We start from the raw sequence: 17,824 nt of genomic DNA, 5'->3' as shown, positions 1-17,824 counted from the left end.
TGAAGAGTGTAAGAGATGTCAAAAAAAAAGAAAAAGAAAAAAAGGTCATACATCATGATCAAGCAAGATTCATTCCAGGGATATTAGAATGATTCAATGTCTGCAAATCTGTCAATGTGATTAACAAAATAAGGGATAAAACTTGTATGATCATCTCGACAGATGCAGAAAAAGAATTTGTCAAGATCCAACATCTACTTATGATAAAAATTCTTCAAAATGCAGGATAGAGGGAATGTACCTTAACATAATAAAGGCCATATATGACAAGCCCACAGCTAATAACATCATACTCAATGGTGAAGAGCTGAAAGCTTTTTTCTAAGATCAGGAACAACACCAGAATGTCCACTTGTGCCACTTTTATTCAACATAATATTAGAAATCCTAGCCAGAGAAATTAGGCAAGAAAAAGACATCCAAAAGGAAGAAGTAAAACTGTCACTGTTTGTAGAAGATATGTTGTACATAAAAAAACTTGAATTATTTCATCAAAAACTATTAGAATAAATGAAGTCAGTAAAGTTGCAGGATACAAAATCAATATGCAAAAATCTGTTGTATTTCTTTATACTAATGTACTATCAGAAAAAAAGAAAACAATCCCATTTACAATTACATTAAAGAGAATAAAATAGTACAGCATAACACATAAATCACTATCACCATGAATGAATCACTGTATTGTACACCTGAAATTAACATGATGTGTCTACTATACTCAAAAAAACCACATCAATTTCTTGACAAAAATTAAAATTTGGATAACCAGAGAAACAAAATAACTAGGAATAAACTTAACCAATGAGCTCAGAGGTCTGTATATTAAAAATTATAAAACATTAATGAAAGAAATTGAAGATGACACAAATAAATGGAAAGATATTCCATGCTCATGGATTGGAAGAATTGTTAAAATATCCATACTACCCAGAGCAATATATTCAGTACAATCCCTATCAAAATTCCAATGGTATTTTTCACAGAAATACAACATACAATCCTAAAATTTGTCTGGAACTACAAAAGACCCAAATAGCCAAAACAGTCTTGAGAAAGAACAACATAGCAATATGCTCCCTAATTTCAAAGTACATTACAAATTTATAGTAAACAGTATTGCCATAAAACAGATACATGTATCAATGGAACAGAATAGAGATCCCAGAAATAAACTCATACATCTATAGTCAGTTTATGACAAAAGAGCCAAGAATATACAATGGGGAAAGGACAGTCTCTTCAATAAATGATAAAACTGGATAGCCACGTGCAAAAGAATGAAATTGGACCACTGTCTTACACTGTGCACAAAGTTTAACTCAAAATGGATTAAAGTCTTTTTTTTTAAGAAATTTTTAAAATATTTATTCATTTTTTGAGAGACAGAGAGAGTGTGTGTGAGCAGGGGAGGGGCAGAGAGAGAGGGAGACACAGAATTCGAAGCAGGCTCCAGGCTCTGAACTGACAGCATAAAGCCCAACATGGGGCTCGAACTCACAAACCGCGAGATCATGACCTGAGCCAAAGTCGGACGCCCAACTGACTGAGCCACCCAGGTGCCCCTAAATGGATTAAAGTCTTAAGTGTGAGACCTGAAACTGTAAAACTCCTAGAGGAAAAGATAGGCACTAAGCTCCTTAACGTTGGAGTTTGCGATAATTTTTGGAATCTTGATACCAAAAGCAAAAACAAGAAAAGCAAAAGTAAACAAGTAGGGCTACACCAAAACTGAAAAGCTTCTGCACAGCAAAGGAAACCATCAACAAGATGAAAAGGCAATGTACTGAATGAGAGAATGTTTGCAAATCATATATCTGATAAGGAGCTAATATCCAAAATATACAACAGACTCCTACAACTCAATAGCAAAAACACAATCTGATTAAAATGTGGACAGAAGATCTGAATAGACATTTTTCCCAAACAACACTACAGATGGCTAACAGGCACATGGAAAGATGTTCAACATTACTAATCATCAGGGAAATGCAAATCAGAACCACAGTGAGATACCACCTCACACCTGTGAGAACAACTAGTATCAGAAAGACAAGAAATATGAAGTGTCGGTGAGAATGTAGAGAAAAGGGAGCCCTTGTGCACTGTTGGTGGAAACGAAAATCGGTATAGCCATTGTGGGAAACAGTATGGAAATTTTTCAAAAAATTAAAAATAGAATTACCGTATGATACAGTAATTTCACCTCTGGATATCCAAAGAAAATGAAAACACTAAGTAGAAGTGTATACGCCCCATGTTCGTTGCAGCTTATTTACAGTAGCCAAAACATGGAAACAACCTAAATGTCCATCAACAGATGAAGAAATTGTAATACACACACACACACACACACACACACACACACACACACACAGAAATATTATTGAGCCGTATAAAAGAATGAAATCTTGACATTTGTGACAACATGGATGGACCTTGAAGTGAAAAACGAAAGACAAATACCATATGATCTCTTTTCTTTGTGGAATCTAAAACACAACAAAACAAACCAAGCTCATGGATACAGAGAACAGATTGGTGATTTCAAGAGGCAGGTGGTTGGGGGTGGAAGAAATGGGTGAACTGTTTGTTTGTTTTTCATTTTTGTTTCTCTTTTTTCTTTTTTTTTAGTTTAAGTAAGTTGAATAAGTTTTTTTTTAATCAGAGATATGGGAGCGTGTTCTTTTAGGCTGTCCCATCTAGGTGTTTTGACCGAAGATGTTAAATTTTTAATAGTGAAAAAAATACATGTATATATTGGTTTTTATTAAATGTCTGATTGCTTCTTTATAGCAGTCTTTATAAGTGGGCAAAAAATGTGGTTATTTGATATTGATGGAACTCTAGCAAGGCTGCAATTTTTCAGTTTAAGTCTTTCCTCATGACACATGTTTATTGACTTAAGTGCCTGAGTGTATTCTCTCATGTTAGCTGAAGTCTGCAACTTTTTTCCATTGGAAGACATATATAGTTGTGGCTATTAGCTGAATGTCTTCCCCAACCTAAAGTGATGTGAACATCTGTATTTTGGTATGAAAATGTTTTTAACATGTTTTTAAAAGTAAAAAAATGTGTTGGCTAACCTGTACTACTAATGACGACATGTAGGCACTTAGTGTTGGTCCGAAAGCTCTTTATAGTATATGTGCTCGATCTAGTCTTAAAAAGTCATTTGAATTAAAAGGGCAGCTCAAGGGATTTACTTTGCAGGGACAGAATAGTTCTGTGTCTAGATTATGGTGGTGGTTATAGGAATCAATACATGTGATGTTGTAGAATTATGTATGGACACACATATACACACACCAGAAAATGGGTGTAAAAATTGGTGAAATCAAAGTAGGGTCTGAAGTCTAGTTAAGGTATTATATCAATTTCAGTTTCCTGGTTTTTTTTTTTTTTTTTTTTTTTTTTTTACTGTTATCAGTTATGTAAGATGTCACAGGGGATCTTTCGACTATTTTTTTTTTCATCCTTTCTGCTATTTCTGAAACTACTAGTGAGTCCATAACTGTTTAAAATAAAAATTAAAGTTTAGAAAAGTTAGGGTGCCTGGGTGGTTCAGTCAGTTGAGCATCATCAGACTCTTGATTTTGGCTTAGGTCATGATCTCACAGTTCATGGGGTCAAGCCCGATGTCAGTGTGGAGCATGCTTGGGATACTCCCCCCCCCCCCACTTTCTTTTTGTCCCTTCCCTGCTTTTGTGCACATTCTCTCTCTGTCACTCAAATAAATAAACATTTAAAAAAATAAAGTTTAGAAAAATCAGTTTAAAAAAATAAGATGGCAGCCAGGAAAATACTCGTCTTGATATTTGTGATTCTAATAGAACATTAATAGAAACAAATATTTAGAAATGTTTGGTGCACCCTAGAGGGTAAAGTCTGTTAACTCGTTGTGGTTAAAAAGTGAGCCAAAGAGTCCAGATCAATGTCTCTATTACTGTTTCAGGTTGAATGCTGGCATCTTAAAAGTCAGAAGGCTGCTATTGTACCAAGCCTTGAAACCAGCCAGGACAGTCCTTGTCACCTAAAATGAAAGAAACTTATGCCATAGCATAAAAAATTGTTTACAGTAGTCAATGGAATGGCAAATTTTTGTTTTTTTTAAAGAGTTGAAAAAATTTTAAGTTTGGTGTATGACTATAAGTGGAAGCATGAAGCATTTGGAATTGTAGAATTTATTACGGAATGAGTGTAATTTTGCCTTAACTAAGTCTTGTCAAGTTCACCAGTGAGTGAGTCCAGATAGTGAGAAAATCCTGATTATGTGACTATCCTTTAATGTATTAACTAGGAAGATTGCTCTATTCTTTTCCCACCACTCTCCCCTCTTTCTTTTCTGTTTATATTTCCACCTGAAAAAGGTTGTGTCTTTATTTTTCTCTAGACACCTGAAACAATTCAGACTTAGCAGGATGTGATTCAGAAACTGTAGTAAGTCTTGAGAGTTAGCTCCCTGTCTCCTTGTTTGTAAGAAGTAACAAAAAGTTCTTTGCTTTCGACATGTCAAAAAAGAAAAATCAATATTACAATCAAATTAAGCAATAGTGAGGAAAAAAAAAAATTGGCCTCCAGTAAGACGAATCCAGAAAAAAAGGGAATTCACAAATAAATGATATTGGAATGAAAAAGCTGTAGATAGAACAGAGATTAAATCATATGAGAATACTGTGAAAAATTTTATGGCGGGGCGCCTGGGTGGCTCAGTCAGTTGAGCATCCGACTTTGGCTCAGGTTATGATCTCGCAGTTCCTGAGTCCAAGCCCCACATCAGACTCTGTGCTGATAGCTTAGAACCTGGAGCCTGCTTGGAATTCTGTCTCCCTCTCTCTCTCTCTGCCCCTCCCCTATTCATGCTCTCTCTTTTCCTCAAAAAAATAAATAAATATTTTTATGGCAATAAATTTGATAAATTATGCCCCAGTTGACAAACTTCTAGAAAATGTACAATGACTTAAAAAGAAATAGATAACTCGAATATTTCTATATGTTTAAAAGAAAGCGAATGAGTAATTAAAAATTTTCCCCAAAGGAAAAACACCAGGATCAGATGATTTTACAGATAAGTTTGCCAGGGTTTGAAGGAAGAGATCATTTCCTGAAAAGAAAGAGAGGGAACATTTCCCAGCTGATTCCAAGAGCAAGTATTACTTGAAACTGAACAATGCTATATGAGATGAGCCCATCACCAGTGTCACTTATGAACACAAATGCAAAAATTCCAAACTGTAAATTTGAAAAGTAACAGAACAAATAATGTGAACAAGTAACAAACAACTTGTAGTGTCAGTGTTGGGAACTGTGGGTTCGTGTCCACTAAATTTCATACGGATGAAGCCCTAATCCTTGATGAGATGGTGTTATGAATGGACCCTTGGGAAATAATTAGGTCATGAGGGTGGAGCTTCCATGATGAGATTAGTATCCTTACAAGAAGAGGAAGAGACTGAGGGTACCTGGGTGGCTCCGTTTGTTAAGCATCTGACTTTGGTTTGGGTCACGATCTCAAAATGGGTTTGAGCCCCGCAATGGGCTCTGTGCTTGCCTTGCAGAGCCTGCTTGAGATTCTCTCTCTCTCCTTTTCTTTCTCTGCCTTTCCCCCACTTTCTCTCTCAAAATAAATAAGCTTAGAAAAAAAGAAGAGGAAGAGACTGGAGCTCACACTGTGTCTCTCTACGTGCATGCGCCAAGGTAGGCGAAGCGACGACCTAACCAGGAAGAGGGGGAATAGGGCCCTCAGCAAGAACCCAAATGTGCTGGCACTCTGATCTCTGTGAGAAATGTTTATTGTTTCAGCCCCTCAGTCTGTAGTACTTTTGTTAGAGCAACTTTAACTCACCGAGACCATCAAGGAAGCAATCTGATGAATTTTCTTACTAGGTTTAACAATTTGTAATAGTACTCTTCCTTTCCTATTATTTAATCTCAGCAATGCTGAACTGGACCTCAAGACTGAAAATTGACATCTTTGTCTTCTTCCTGATTTTAAAGGAAACATCTGAGTGTATCACCATTGAGAATGTTGTTCATTGTAGGTTTTTTAGATGGATTCATGATCAGATTAGTGGGGTTCTTTCTGTTCCTGGTTTGCTTATTTTGGAAGAGACTTAGGAGACAGAACAACCAAGTGTAATGAGTGGACCCTGTTTGTCTCCTGATTCCAATGAACCAAATGCAGCAACATTGTTTTTTGAGGTGTTTGAGGAAATTTGATTAGGGATTGGATATTAGAAAACAGTAATGGGGGCACCTGGCTGGTTCAGTCAGTTGAGCGTCAGACTCTTGATTTCAGCTCAGGTCATAATCTCACAGTTCATGACATGGAGCCCTAATAGTGCAGAGCCTGCTTGGTATTCTCTCTCTCCGTCGCTGTCTTCGCCTCCTTTGCTGGCACTCTTTCTCAAATAAATAAACTTAAAAAAAAAGAAAAAAGAAAATGAATTATTTAACTTAGCTGTGATCATGCATTGTGATTATGTAAGAAAAATGCCCATTTTGAGTTTTTTTGTGGTAAAATACTCATAACATTTACCGCTTCCACCATTTTTAATTGTACAAGTTCACCACCATCCGTCTCCAGAACATTATCATCTTCCCAAGCTGAAACTCTGTCCCCACTGAACACTCACTCCCCATTCCCCTCTCCAGCCCCTGGAAACCACCATTCTTACATTCTGTCTCTATGAATTTGACACGCATGTAAGTGCGTATATTTGTCTTTTTGTGACTGGCTTATTTCACTTCACATAACGTCCCCAAGGTTTAACCATGTCGTAGCCTATGTCAGAGTTTCCTTCCTTTTTAAAGCTGAACAATATTCCTCTGTCTGTCTCTGCCACATTGTTTATCCTTTCATTCATCAGTGGACCCTTGGGTTGCTTGTACCTTTTGGCTACTGTGAATCTTGCTAGGAACATGGGTGTGCAGATATCTGTTGAAGTTCCTGTTTTCAGTTCTTGTGGATACCTGTCTGTACTTAAAAGTGGGATTGCTGGATCATATGGTGATTCGGTGTGTGTTTGAGGACTTGCCAAACTGTTTCCCATAGCAGCTGCCCCATCTTAGGTCACCACCAGCAAAGCGCAAGGGTTCTAACTTTCTCCACATCCTTGCCAGCGCTTGTTAAGAAAACGTCCGTGTTTTCAGTGGATTTGTACGACGTAGAACTGAAGAAGAAGAATTATTAGTCACCCATCGCCTCCAGAGCAGCCAGGCCACACCCATGGGACTTCACCTCCCCACCAGCTGACGGGCAATATGGCCATCTGCTTGGGCTGCCTTACTCTTAGCTGTGACCGTGCCTGGATTTTCCATGTGTGCCTATAAAGTTTCCATTATGTCTCTGACAGACTTTAAGGGAAAAAAGAAAAAACACTGATTTAGTGATGCATATGTAGTGAAACTGTTAGTTCTTAAAAGGCAAGACAGTGCTGGGCACTATTCATGATTCTAGATACTTTTTGGGCAGGTGCCGGGGATGCCACCAGGGAGGAATAACACAGTATTTGTCATATTCCAGTTGGGTGCTGGTTTCCTCAGTGCTTTGTTAGGATGCTTCATTACCTTCGTAAGTTGCATATATCCTTTTGTATATATAGTATTACATAACTTACATTTTGAATCCTCAACTAGGAACTTCTACTCCTTTGGGCTATGGTTCCTGCATGTTGGGCAAAGGTCCGGTGCTGGTCTGATATTTCACCTGGTATATGGGATTGTATATGGTCTCCAACTATGTCCTTTCTATTTTATTTGGTGTTAAAAGAACCTTTAGAAATGATCATCGAATTAAAAGGATGCAGTTTGTCGTTTTGTTTGTTCTACTGCTTTCAAAGATGGCAAACGGAAAAAGTAAATGAACTTGCAAAAGGTCGTTACTGTTAAAAAGTTTTTACTGGTCTGTGAAATAAAAAAGTTCTAGGAATTACCACCTCAGAGAACACAGAACTGTATTCATTAGCCAAACACCAAGACTGATGATACTCAATGTAGTGATTTGACTTACTGCCCTTTACACAGAATGCCTCTCTCCAAATTAAAAAGGTAATTTAGAGGAACCATTGATTGGCCTTATCTAAAGACTCCGAAGTAAATTTTAATTACTCAGCAAAGACATACTCCATCAGTAGAGCTAGATTCTCAAGCATCAGCTAATGATCATCACAACTAATATTTATTAAGTACTTACTCTACCACTGACTCTTGTGTATAGATTGTCTCACTTAATCTTCAGAAATGCTATGATTCTCACTTAACTGATAACAAATTTTGGCTAATATCTTGCTCGGCATCACACAGATCAGGAAAAGGGGAGCTGGAATTCAAAACCAGTTTGGCAGAATGACCCTTCATCAACGCTTTTAGATACTACTCAATCATGTAGCGTGTTTGGCACCACCATTGAGATGCCAAAAGGCTAGGAGTTACAAAATAGCCTTGAGTGCTGAGTTCAGAACTCAGCCCTCTCCCTTTCATTACCTCTCATATTTCTTGAGTTGTCTGATATTTCAGGAGTCCAGAATCATAGACCTTGAAGGGGGAACGCTAAGCTTGCTGGAAACATTACAGTTTTACCACTGTGGTCTTCAAATGCACGTGTGAGCAGTGACATAACTGCATTTATTTCTTGTATCCCTATGAGACATTAGTGCACACACTATGTAAATTCAGTTGTAGGCAAAAGACTGGGGGAGAGAGGCGTTCCAGGCAAACTCCTAATGACTCGTGGCTGAAGTATCGTGGGGAGAGGAAAGAAGGTGGTATAACTTCCAGCCAAGAGGCTTCAAGAGAGGTTTGGAAGACAGTGGAGTAAAGGGGTTGAGTCAGAGGGCTGAAAATGAGGTGGGGGCAATCAGATCCCTGAATCTCCTCAAAGAAGGAATAAAGGAAAGGTAAAAGAAAGTTCAAAGTGCTTCAAGGTAATGTGGGGTCAGTAGAGAACTGGGAAAATGCATATAATAAGGCAATGAGCTCTAATTCGTGTTGTAATAAGGCGGAGGCTTTGAACGATGCTCCTGTCTTCTCATTTTTATTTTTTTAGTTTTAGAGGGTGAGTGAGCAAGCACACTCAAGTGGGGGAGAGGGAGGGAGGAAGAGAGATGGGGACAGAGAGAGAGGGAGGGAATCTTAAGCAGGCTCTATGATCAGCATGGGGCCAGATGAGAGGCTCCGTCTCATGACTCCGGGATCACGACCTGAGTCGAAATCAAGAGTCAGACGTTCAACTGACTGAGCCACCCAGGTACCCCCTAGTTTCTCATTTTTAGATTCTTTAACTCTTCACATTTGTCTGTGAGCATTTGCCAGGATTCCTCCTCAGTCATACATACTGCTTCCCAGCACTTTGAAATCCTTAATAATTGCATGTGATTTCTCCCAGACTTCCCATCTCTTCCTCATCCTCTCCTGTCCTCCCTAGTCCTCTTTGTGTTCATTACTGATTACTGTGTAACAAACCACCCGAGATCACGGTGGCTTAAAACAATGTGTTGCTACTTCCCACAGTCTTGTGAAATGACCAGGTTCAACTGGGTGATTCTTGCTCAAGGTCTCTCATGCAGGTGTAGACAGATGCTGGTTGGGGTTGGAGTCCTCCAAAGTCTCCCCTGGATTGGGCATCTAAGATAGCATCTTTATAACATGTGTGGTGCCTCAGCTGAGGTGGTCAGAGACTGACTGGACTCTTCCCTCTCTCCCTCCATCTGTCTCTTCATGTACCAGACAGTCTCTCTACATGGTTAGCTTGGGCTTCCTCATAGCATAGAGGGTCAGAGTACTTGGACCTCTTACATGGTAACCATCTTTCCCCCAGATAAGCATTCCAAGAAGTCTAAGTGGAAGGAAGTTCAAAGCTTGGAAGTCACTCAGAAGCACTGTTGCTGAATGAAATGGGTACAGAGAAGGTCACGGAGCCTACCCCGAGGGAGGGGGACCACCCAGTAGTCTGAATACACAGAACTGTGGTTTATTGGGGGTGATATACTTGTCTAGAACTAGAGACCACATTCCTGATTTATTGAAGTTTCTGTTTACTTCTTATAACTGAAATATCTTGTTACTATCTTATATCTTGTATCACATCCATTATTCTTTCTAACTATTGTTTATACTAATAGTGATTGAAAGACTTCTTTGAGGAATTCGTATGCATTCTTTCAAATGAATCTTAACAATATATTTTTATTTATTGATATTAAAATTTAAGCAACCCAAAGGCCCTATAGAAAAGCTATGTGACTGGTTTTTTGTTTTGTTTTGTTTTGTTTTTAAGAAAGTCTGTTTGGGAAATCAGATTTGATTCACTTTTTAACCACCAATGATAACATATCACACTTAAAAGGCAGATCAGTTTTAGGGAAAAGTGATATACCCTCATGTATGGGTGTCCTTAGGTGAACTCACCAACAAGATTGCTTTTCATGCTTAGCCACTAAATTAGAAAACCTGTTCTCTTGTTGGGACTGAACTGTGGTTTACTTTGTGGTTAGATCTTGGTTTTGTTTTTTTTTTCTTTTTTCTTTTTTTTAATTATCAAAGTCTTACACAAGTCCAAGCTTATTTTTTATACCACCCCCCAAATGAAGAGATAACTTGAATCTAAAAGATTTTAGCATACTCACATGGCAGTTACAGAAATTCTTTATTTAAAACCTCCTACCTATACATGGCTTAACTTTTCCTTAGCTTCCTCCGCAAATGCCATTGAGGTCTTAGGTTCTTATAAAGAGTTATTGGTGTTTTTGTTTTGTTTTGTTTAAAGAAGCTAAATCTCCAACACATGTGGGAGAAAATGGGCAGTTGGAGGTGGCAAATAATTTGTTGTTTTTTTTTTTTCCTACCCACAGCCCTGGGAAAACTCTGCCATAAAGGATTAATTTACTCATGAGATTTCACTGCGGTTGCCATTAAGAAAAAAAAACCAATAGGAATAGTAGGGCAGAAGCGTTTCCAAACCCTGGAGAAAAGAGTCAAGGATTTATGGTGGGAAGCAGAGCAGTCCCTTTTTTTTTTAATTTTTACGTTTATGAGTTAAGCATCTGAGGTTGATACCATTTCTCTCACACAGGACTTTATATAGACAACTGGAAGCTGACTCTGAAAAATGATAATCAGCGGTTGTAGTTTTCCATAATTTATCTTCATGCAGGGGAAAGATTTCATTTAAAAAAAATTCAAGGGCGCCTGAGTGGCTCAGTCGGTTAAGCGTCTGCCTCTTGATTTCAGTTCCGGTGATGATCTCATGGCTTGTGAGTTGGAGCCCCGCGTCAGGCTCTGTGCTGACAGCATGGAGCCTGCTTAGGATTTATTCATTCATTCATTCTCATTCTCTCTCTCTCTCTCTCTCTCTCTTTCTCTCTCTCTCTCCCTGCCCCTCCCCTGCTCTAGTGCTTTCTCTCTCAAAATAAATAAATAAACTTAAAAAAAAAGACATGTTTAAAAAAAGTAAAAATGACATTCAGATTCAAATCTTTCCCAGTTTTTAGAAAAGCCTTAGAAAATCGCAAGCTATGCATACCATTGGCAGTTTGCTTCCACGTGTCCGTCCCCACACTTGGGTTGCACACAAAGATTAAGTGGAGGGGCCCTGGCCTCAGATTCCTGCAGCCCTCCCTTTCTTCCTGGAGAAGGAAAGGCAGTGGACTTGAGCTAAGAGTGGCATTTTCTCTGAAGCTTTACCCTAAACCCCTCAACAAAAATTGCCACAGAGCAGCAGGCAAAATCCGAGGACTCTTGGAGCTTCAGGCTGAGGTCAATGCACTCCTCGGTCCCCTCCACCACAAGGACCCTCCCCCACCATCCCCCTCAGAGGTCAGCTCAGGGCTACCCTTGGTCTTGTCAACTGCTTGATGGTGACTTGTGAACCAATCTGAGGGGGACCAGGCAGCAGGAAGTCAAGGGGGCGGGAGGGGGTGACCGGGGCCAGGATCACCGGGCACCATCATATTCGTTTTCTCCATTCTCACAACTTCCTTGGGAAGCCCTGTGAATTCTTGTCTCCATGGATGAGGACATCCAAAGCCAAGAGTTTAAAATAACTTGCTTTTATGCAACGTACTTCAACTAAGTATTTAAAGTATTTAAACCAAATAGAATCTAAGAGTTTTATTTAATCCTTGGGTCAAATGAGGGATTTTAATCTCAGCCTGTGTGACAGGTCAGCCTCTGTTGGTTCTTGCTACCCCCCCCCCCCCCCCCGCCCCCATCCCCTCTCCTAAGCCATTGGTAACCGGTAATCCACTTATGAATGAAAATGGGGCGGCTTTCTTGAGGTGAGCCTGTGGCACTTAGTCAAGTAACAATAGTTGTCACTCTCTCTTGTTTAATCTTATAGTGGAGCACGAGAAGGAGTTCTCCCCTGGCCAGCGATACCACAAAGAGTTCAAGTTCAACTTATCCCAGATTCCTGAGGGTGAGGCGGTGACGGCTGCAGAATTCCGAATCTACAAGGACTGTGTTGTGGGGAGTTTTAAAAACCAAACTTTTCTTATCAGCATTTATCAAGTCTTGCAGGAGCATCAGCACAGGTATGAAGGCGCAAGGAACCCCAAAGGGTGGGGCTGGCCCCCATTTCTCACCCCGCCATCGTCTGACCCCGAGTGTGTCTGTGGAACGTGATGTGGAGTCCAAGGGCAGCCATGAGCATGACAAGGGATGTGTTCTGAATGGTAGTGTTTGGCCAGCAGGGAGATTTTTTGTTATTAAAATGAAGATTTTTTCCAAAGAGTTTTCTGTTCGTAAGCAAGCCAGTGGACGGTCTTTACTAAGCATCCTTGTGATCAGAGAACACGTGCCTTATTGGGCAAAAAACATATCCCACCGTTTTTCAGTGCCTACTTTGAATGATGGGCAAGAAGGTGGCTAAAATAGATTCACACGTGACAGTTACGTAAGGATGCTTGCAAAGGATACTGATTCAAGTTAATAGAAAGCTGTGTGTTTGCATATAACATATACATCCAAATGATACAATATATCTTTGTGTGTCTCGAATGTATCTCTTCTCATTTGGGTTCAGGGCAACAATAGACCCGCCTGCCCCGCCCCGCCCCGCCCCCTCCCCACCCTGCCTGTATTATTCTTGTTTTTTGAAATGAGGCCAGGCTGTTTTTACAAAAGAACTTCAACAGAACATGTTCTTGGGGCTGCTCACCAATAAAGAAAAACTTCCACAGAGTGGTTTCTAGAGGATTAGATGGGCCAAGGAGAGAAATATTACAGCAGCTGGTGCAATCCTGTAGCACAAGAGAGCAAGCCAGTGACCTTGACTTGTGCTTAGTATTTGGGGGTCAGTCAGTTCGGTAGTCCAGAGAGACTGGTGATCCCGACGCACAGATTAGCACCACCGCATGCTTCCATGTGAGCGCTCGTGACGTGGAAATGCAGCATGTGTTGTGACAGCCTGGCAATTCTGTGGTAAGTAGGCAGATAAAAATGAAAGCGAATGCAGAGAGGAAAGGAGCTCCACATTTACAAACTCTGTAAGGGATTCGCCAGCATTGGTTTTATACACCAAGTCTCGATTCTTGCTTTTTCGGTCCTGGATGTCTGTTGACTTCCCCAAGAATGTCCGAAGGTTTAGGGATGACTTTGGCTTCTCCTGGACCTATGGATCTGTGTGTGGGTATGCCACAAATAGGCACACTAAAATAATAACGGACCTTAACTTGCCCCATAAAAGGTTTACTTTGAGAGCACTGCCAACATTTGGCCCTTGTGCATTTTCAAGTCTGTAATGAGGGAACCAGAGAAGAAGGAAAGACACATGCCAGGCTTTGGGGACACGTCATGGTGTGGAACATGTGCACTGATGGTTGTATGTGAGTTTTTAGGTGGGATGGTTATATAATAAGCAAAATATAGCTATTGTGGTATCTGTTATAAACCAAAATTTCAGAAAGAAGGGAAAGTTTTCTGATGTCTGATTTTCACTCCTGAATAAAAGCATAGTTAATAAGTGTTAAGGCAGGGTCTCTTTTGAAATAATAAATTATTGGTTGGTAGATTTTTGTCTTTTGAGGTTTCAGAGAGAGTTTATACTCAGTGGTGATTCTTTGGACCTGCTTTAGCCATTGATTTTTCAATCTGCCTAATTATTTGTCCACTGTATTTATCTGGCAGAAATAACCTACTGATACCAGCACCTGGTGGCTCAGTCGGTTAAGTGTCCGACTTCAGCCCAGGTAGTGACCTTGTGGTTCATGAGTTCGAGCCCTGCATTGGGCTCTGTGCTGACAGCTCAGAGCCTGGAGCCTGCTTTGGATTCTGTCTCTCTCTCTCTCTCTCTCTCTCTCTCTCTCAGCTCTTCCCCTGGCTCACGCTCACTTGCTCTCTCTCTCTCTCTCTCAAAAAATAAATAAACATTAAAAAAAAAAAAAATAACCTACCAGTACCTTTCTGGCTCAGGCATTTGTTTGGAATACATGGTTTTCTCTGTTCTGCAGGAAAAGCTTTCTAGTGAAAACACTAGATTGGGATTTCTGTAACTATGGGATTTTTCAAAATTATTATTATTTAACAAATAGAGCTAGCAGACCATTTGTAAGGTTTGTGTTGAACTCTAGCCAAAAATGAACAGCTGCCTTGTGCTTAACATGGTGGCGTCATACTTTCTCGAGGCCAGCAGCGAGTTTGGAAAACAAAATCCCAAACGGTCCCAACTTTGATGACTGTGTCAAAGCAAAGTTGTAGTTTCTCTGCCTTCTAGGATGGGAGTATTTGGCGGTCGGAGGTATTTAGCTTTTGTGCATAGGAAAGGGGAAATATGGGGAGGTTTGGGAGAATTTCATGCTTTTGAAGGGCTCCGGGTTGGCCAACAGGAGATTTTCTTTTCTTATCGGTGGGCCAGGAGCCCAGGCCTCCTGCTGTCTCTTAATGTTCTTCCTGAGGCCTCCAGATTTAACTGCAGGACTCCTTCTGGGGAAGGTTTGATCTCCCCATCTGTACCGTCTTGGGGTGTCCTGGCTAAAAATGATCCTCCGGGCTTGTGAAGAAACTTATTTGTCTAATCTGTGTTTAAGTGAAATTTGGAGAATTTGATGGATTAACTTAATTTAACAAACATTTGCTTTGCAAAATAGTTGGCATCCTTGAAAAATAAAAACATAAAAAGGCAGGTTTTCTGGTGCTGAAGTCATAGCCTCAGCTAAGGCAGAAATGATATGTTGGGCCTCTTGATATAAAAGCAGCTAAGAAGGCTGACCCAGGGCAGGGTCAGAAAAGATTCTTGGAAGATAGGCCATTGCTATGAATTCTGCAGAAACATATTCCTCTTACTGATAAGAAATCACTGGACTAGGTAAGTTCCAGAAAGTGACTACTTGAATAGATGGCGCTTTGAGTAAGAACAGGGAAACATTTGATACTTTATTCAAAAACTGAGAATAAGCCCTGAGATAGAATCTAAGTGCTGAAAAGATCTGGAGCAACCCATAGAGCAGCATTTGGTTAGCAACCCAGCAGTGCTCACAGTTAAATCAGAGTAGCACGGGGTGCCCTTTGCACATGGTGTTAATATCTGATATTCTACATCATCATGGTTCTATGATGACACTGGTGAAAATTGGCACTCGCATAGCACTTAGAGTTTGGAAAGAGCCTTCTCACATATCCCCCTGCTAGGAGGACTTAACCATTGACCCCATCAGCTAAGCAGGCCAGCATGTTTCCTTTTAGAGAATGAAACGTGGCACATATGAATTTTGCCAAGCCCAATTTAGGCCTCCATTGTCACCTGCTGTTTCCCAAAAGTCACCCCGATGACATGGGGACAGTCCCAAGATAAAGCTGAAGTGTCAGAAAGAGGTCAGCAGTCCCTTTCTGGCACATCCCTTATATCCATCTGCTTAGCTTTGATGCAAGCATTCCAAAGGATGCTTCTGTTTGGATGTCCAATGAGATGGGGCTCTGTTGGGGACCAGATGTGCTAGAATTCAGGCCCTGCTTTGGCTTTCCAGGTTTTTCCAAAGAAAACCTTTGTTGAGCTATTGAGCATCTATTAGCTTTTCTAGAGGAAGGGTGTGGATGAGAAAAAACACTAGAAAATCTTATATAAAAGTATCTTTACTTATTCCTAGTATTATCTGTTTGTCCATTTACTTTACCATGTTCTCCTGAAACTCGTACACCCTAAGCTGTCTTCATGCTTGGAGTGTAAATGCTGCTCTGAATACCTTGGGACCTTCCGCTCATGATGGTAGCCTGTTGCTTTCCATAGCACGTACTCATGATCTTTACTTTGATAGCACTTTTAGATTAATAGTGCAATTTTGAGACTTTCAAGAAGATCATTTTCACCTACGTTTCTTCTTGGGTTAAAGACAGTCTTTTACTGTTCTTACTTGAATTTCGTCCACTTAGAAGTCAAAGTCAAACATCATCTCTTGAAAGCCCGCCAGAAATGTTTTCAGGGTCTGAAAGATGGTACAGTTTGGTACAGGCATTGGCCCACTCGCTGCTGCTAGGTTGGAAATTCCATATTCTGCTCTATATGTTTTGGCAATTGCATTGCTGGCAGTCATAGTCCGTCTTCTGTGTATATGGTAACTTTTCTGTGTTCTATCATGGTGCAGTCTTTGGAAGACATTTAGATTGAGAATTCATTCCTAACTTTAAAATTAAGTTCCTCTTGATAATAAGCAATGTCACAACATACTCCTCTGTTTGCAGATAGGCAAAGTTTTATTGTTGTTTTAGTTCATGTGTTTCATCCTGACTTAAGTAGCCTTAGGTTGTGAAGAAATGCATCTTTGAATCAAGGGAAAAAGGCAATGCTGCATCAGAGTTGGATTTTGAAACTGAGAAAAATTTCTTCAGGCCACCCAAAACCCAAGCTAGTAGAGTCCCTGGGAACAATCTCAGATTGAATTATTGCTTGAACTAAATTTTTGGCCAAGTTCACCGATATAAATATACAATATAAAATTGTTTCAGGAGAGAAAATAACTTTCAAAGGGCAAAAACACATGTCTCCAGAATATTTAGTTTGATAGTGCTCTTTGGAACCATTCATATTGATAGGGAACACAGGAATAAGCGAGGGAAGGGGAGTTAGGAGGAGTTCAGGTGTGGACATGTTTGAAGCATGAGTGGATGACCAAGAGGCAGTGGGATATGAAAGTTTTCAGCTCAGGGGTGCCTGGGTGGCTCGGTTGGTTAAGCGGCTGACTTTGGCTCAGGTCATGATTTCATGTTTTGTGGTTTCAAGCCCCACATTGGGCTCTGTGCTGACAGCTCAAAGCCTGGAGCCTGCTTCGGATTCTGTGTCTCCCTCTCTCTCTGCACCCCTCCAGCTCGTCCTCTGTCTCTGTCTCTCTCTCTCTCAAAAATGAATAAACATTAAAAATTTTTTTTTTTTTAAAAATGAAAGTTTTCAGCTCAGCATAATGGTCTCACTAAAGTAATAGATATTAGAGATCCTAAGTGAACTTGTGAAGTAGATAGCCTCACTGTGTAAGAATAGAAATACACAATTGATCCAGTATCATTTATTGAAATACTATCCTTTTTCCATGCACTTAAGTGGCGTCTCCAATATAAACCAGGTAGCCATGTTTGTGTGGGTCTGGGCCTGAGACCTTCATTCGATTCCATTGATTGATGTTTCTTGCACCAATCTTAAACTCTTCATTCTCTCAGTTTTATAAGAAGTCTTGAAAAATGGTATCTAAATTCTTCAGATTTTGAGACTTTCTCAGCTACTTATGGCCTTTTGCATTCCCGTATAAATTGTAAAATCACCATTTTAATTTCCACAAGGAAACTTGCTGGGCTTCTAATTGCAATTGCATTAAATCTAGAGATCAATTTGGAAAGAATTGAC

At 40.0% G+C, this 17,824-nt stretch overlaps 1 protein-coding gene across 1 annotated transcript in view; it reads left to right on the top strand.

Moving 5' to 3' along the window:
• Positions 1-17,824, top strand: part of BMP6 (bone morphogenetic protein 6) — a 159,078-nt gene that overhangs the window by 114,158 nt on the left and 27,096 nt on the right. The window contains exon 2 of the mRNA XM_040460567.1: positions 12,338-12,530. Coding sequence (XP_040316501.1) covers positions 12,338-12,530 — 193 coding nt within the window. The remainder of the gene's footprint in view (positions 1-12,337; positions 12,531-17,824) is intronic.

The sequence above is a fragment of the Herpailurus yagouaroundi genome, unplaced genomic scaffold (assembly GCF_014898765.1).
Source record: "Herpailurus yagouaroundi ecotype Mexico unplaced genomic scaffold, PumYag 250, whole genome shotgun sequence".
Lineage (NCBI taxonomy): Eukaryota > Metazoa > Chordata > Mammalia > Carnivora > Felidae > Herpailurus > Herpailurus yagouaroundi.
This window is presented reverse-complemented; position numbering and strand designations above follow the sequence as displayed.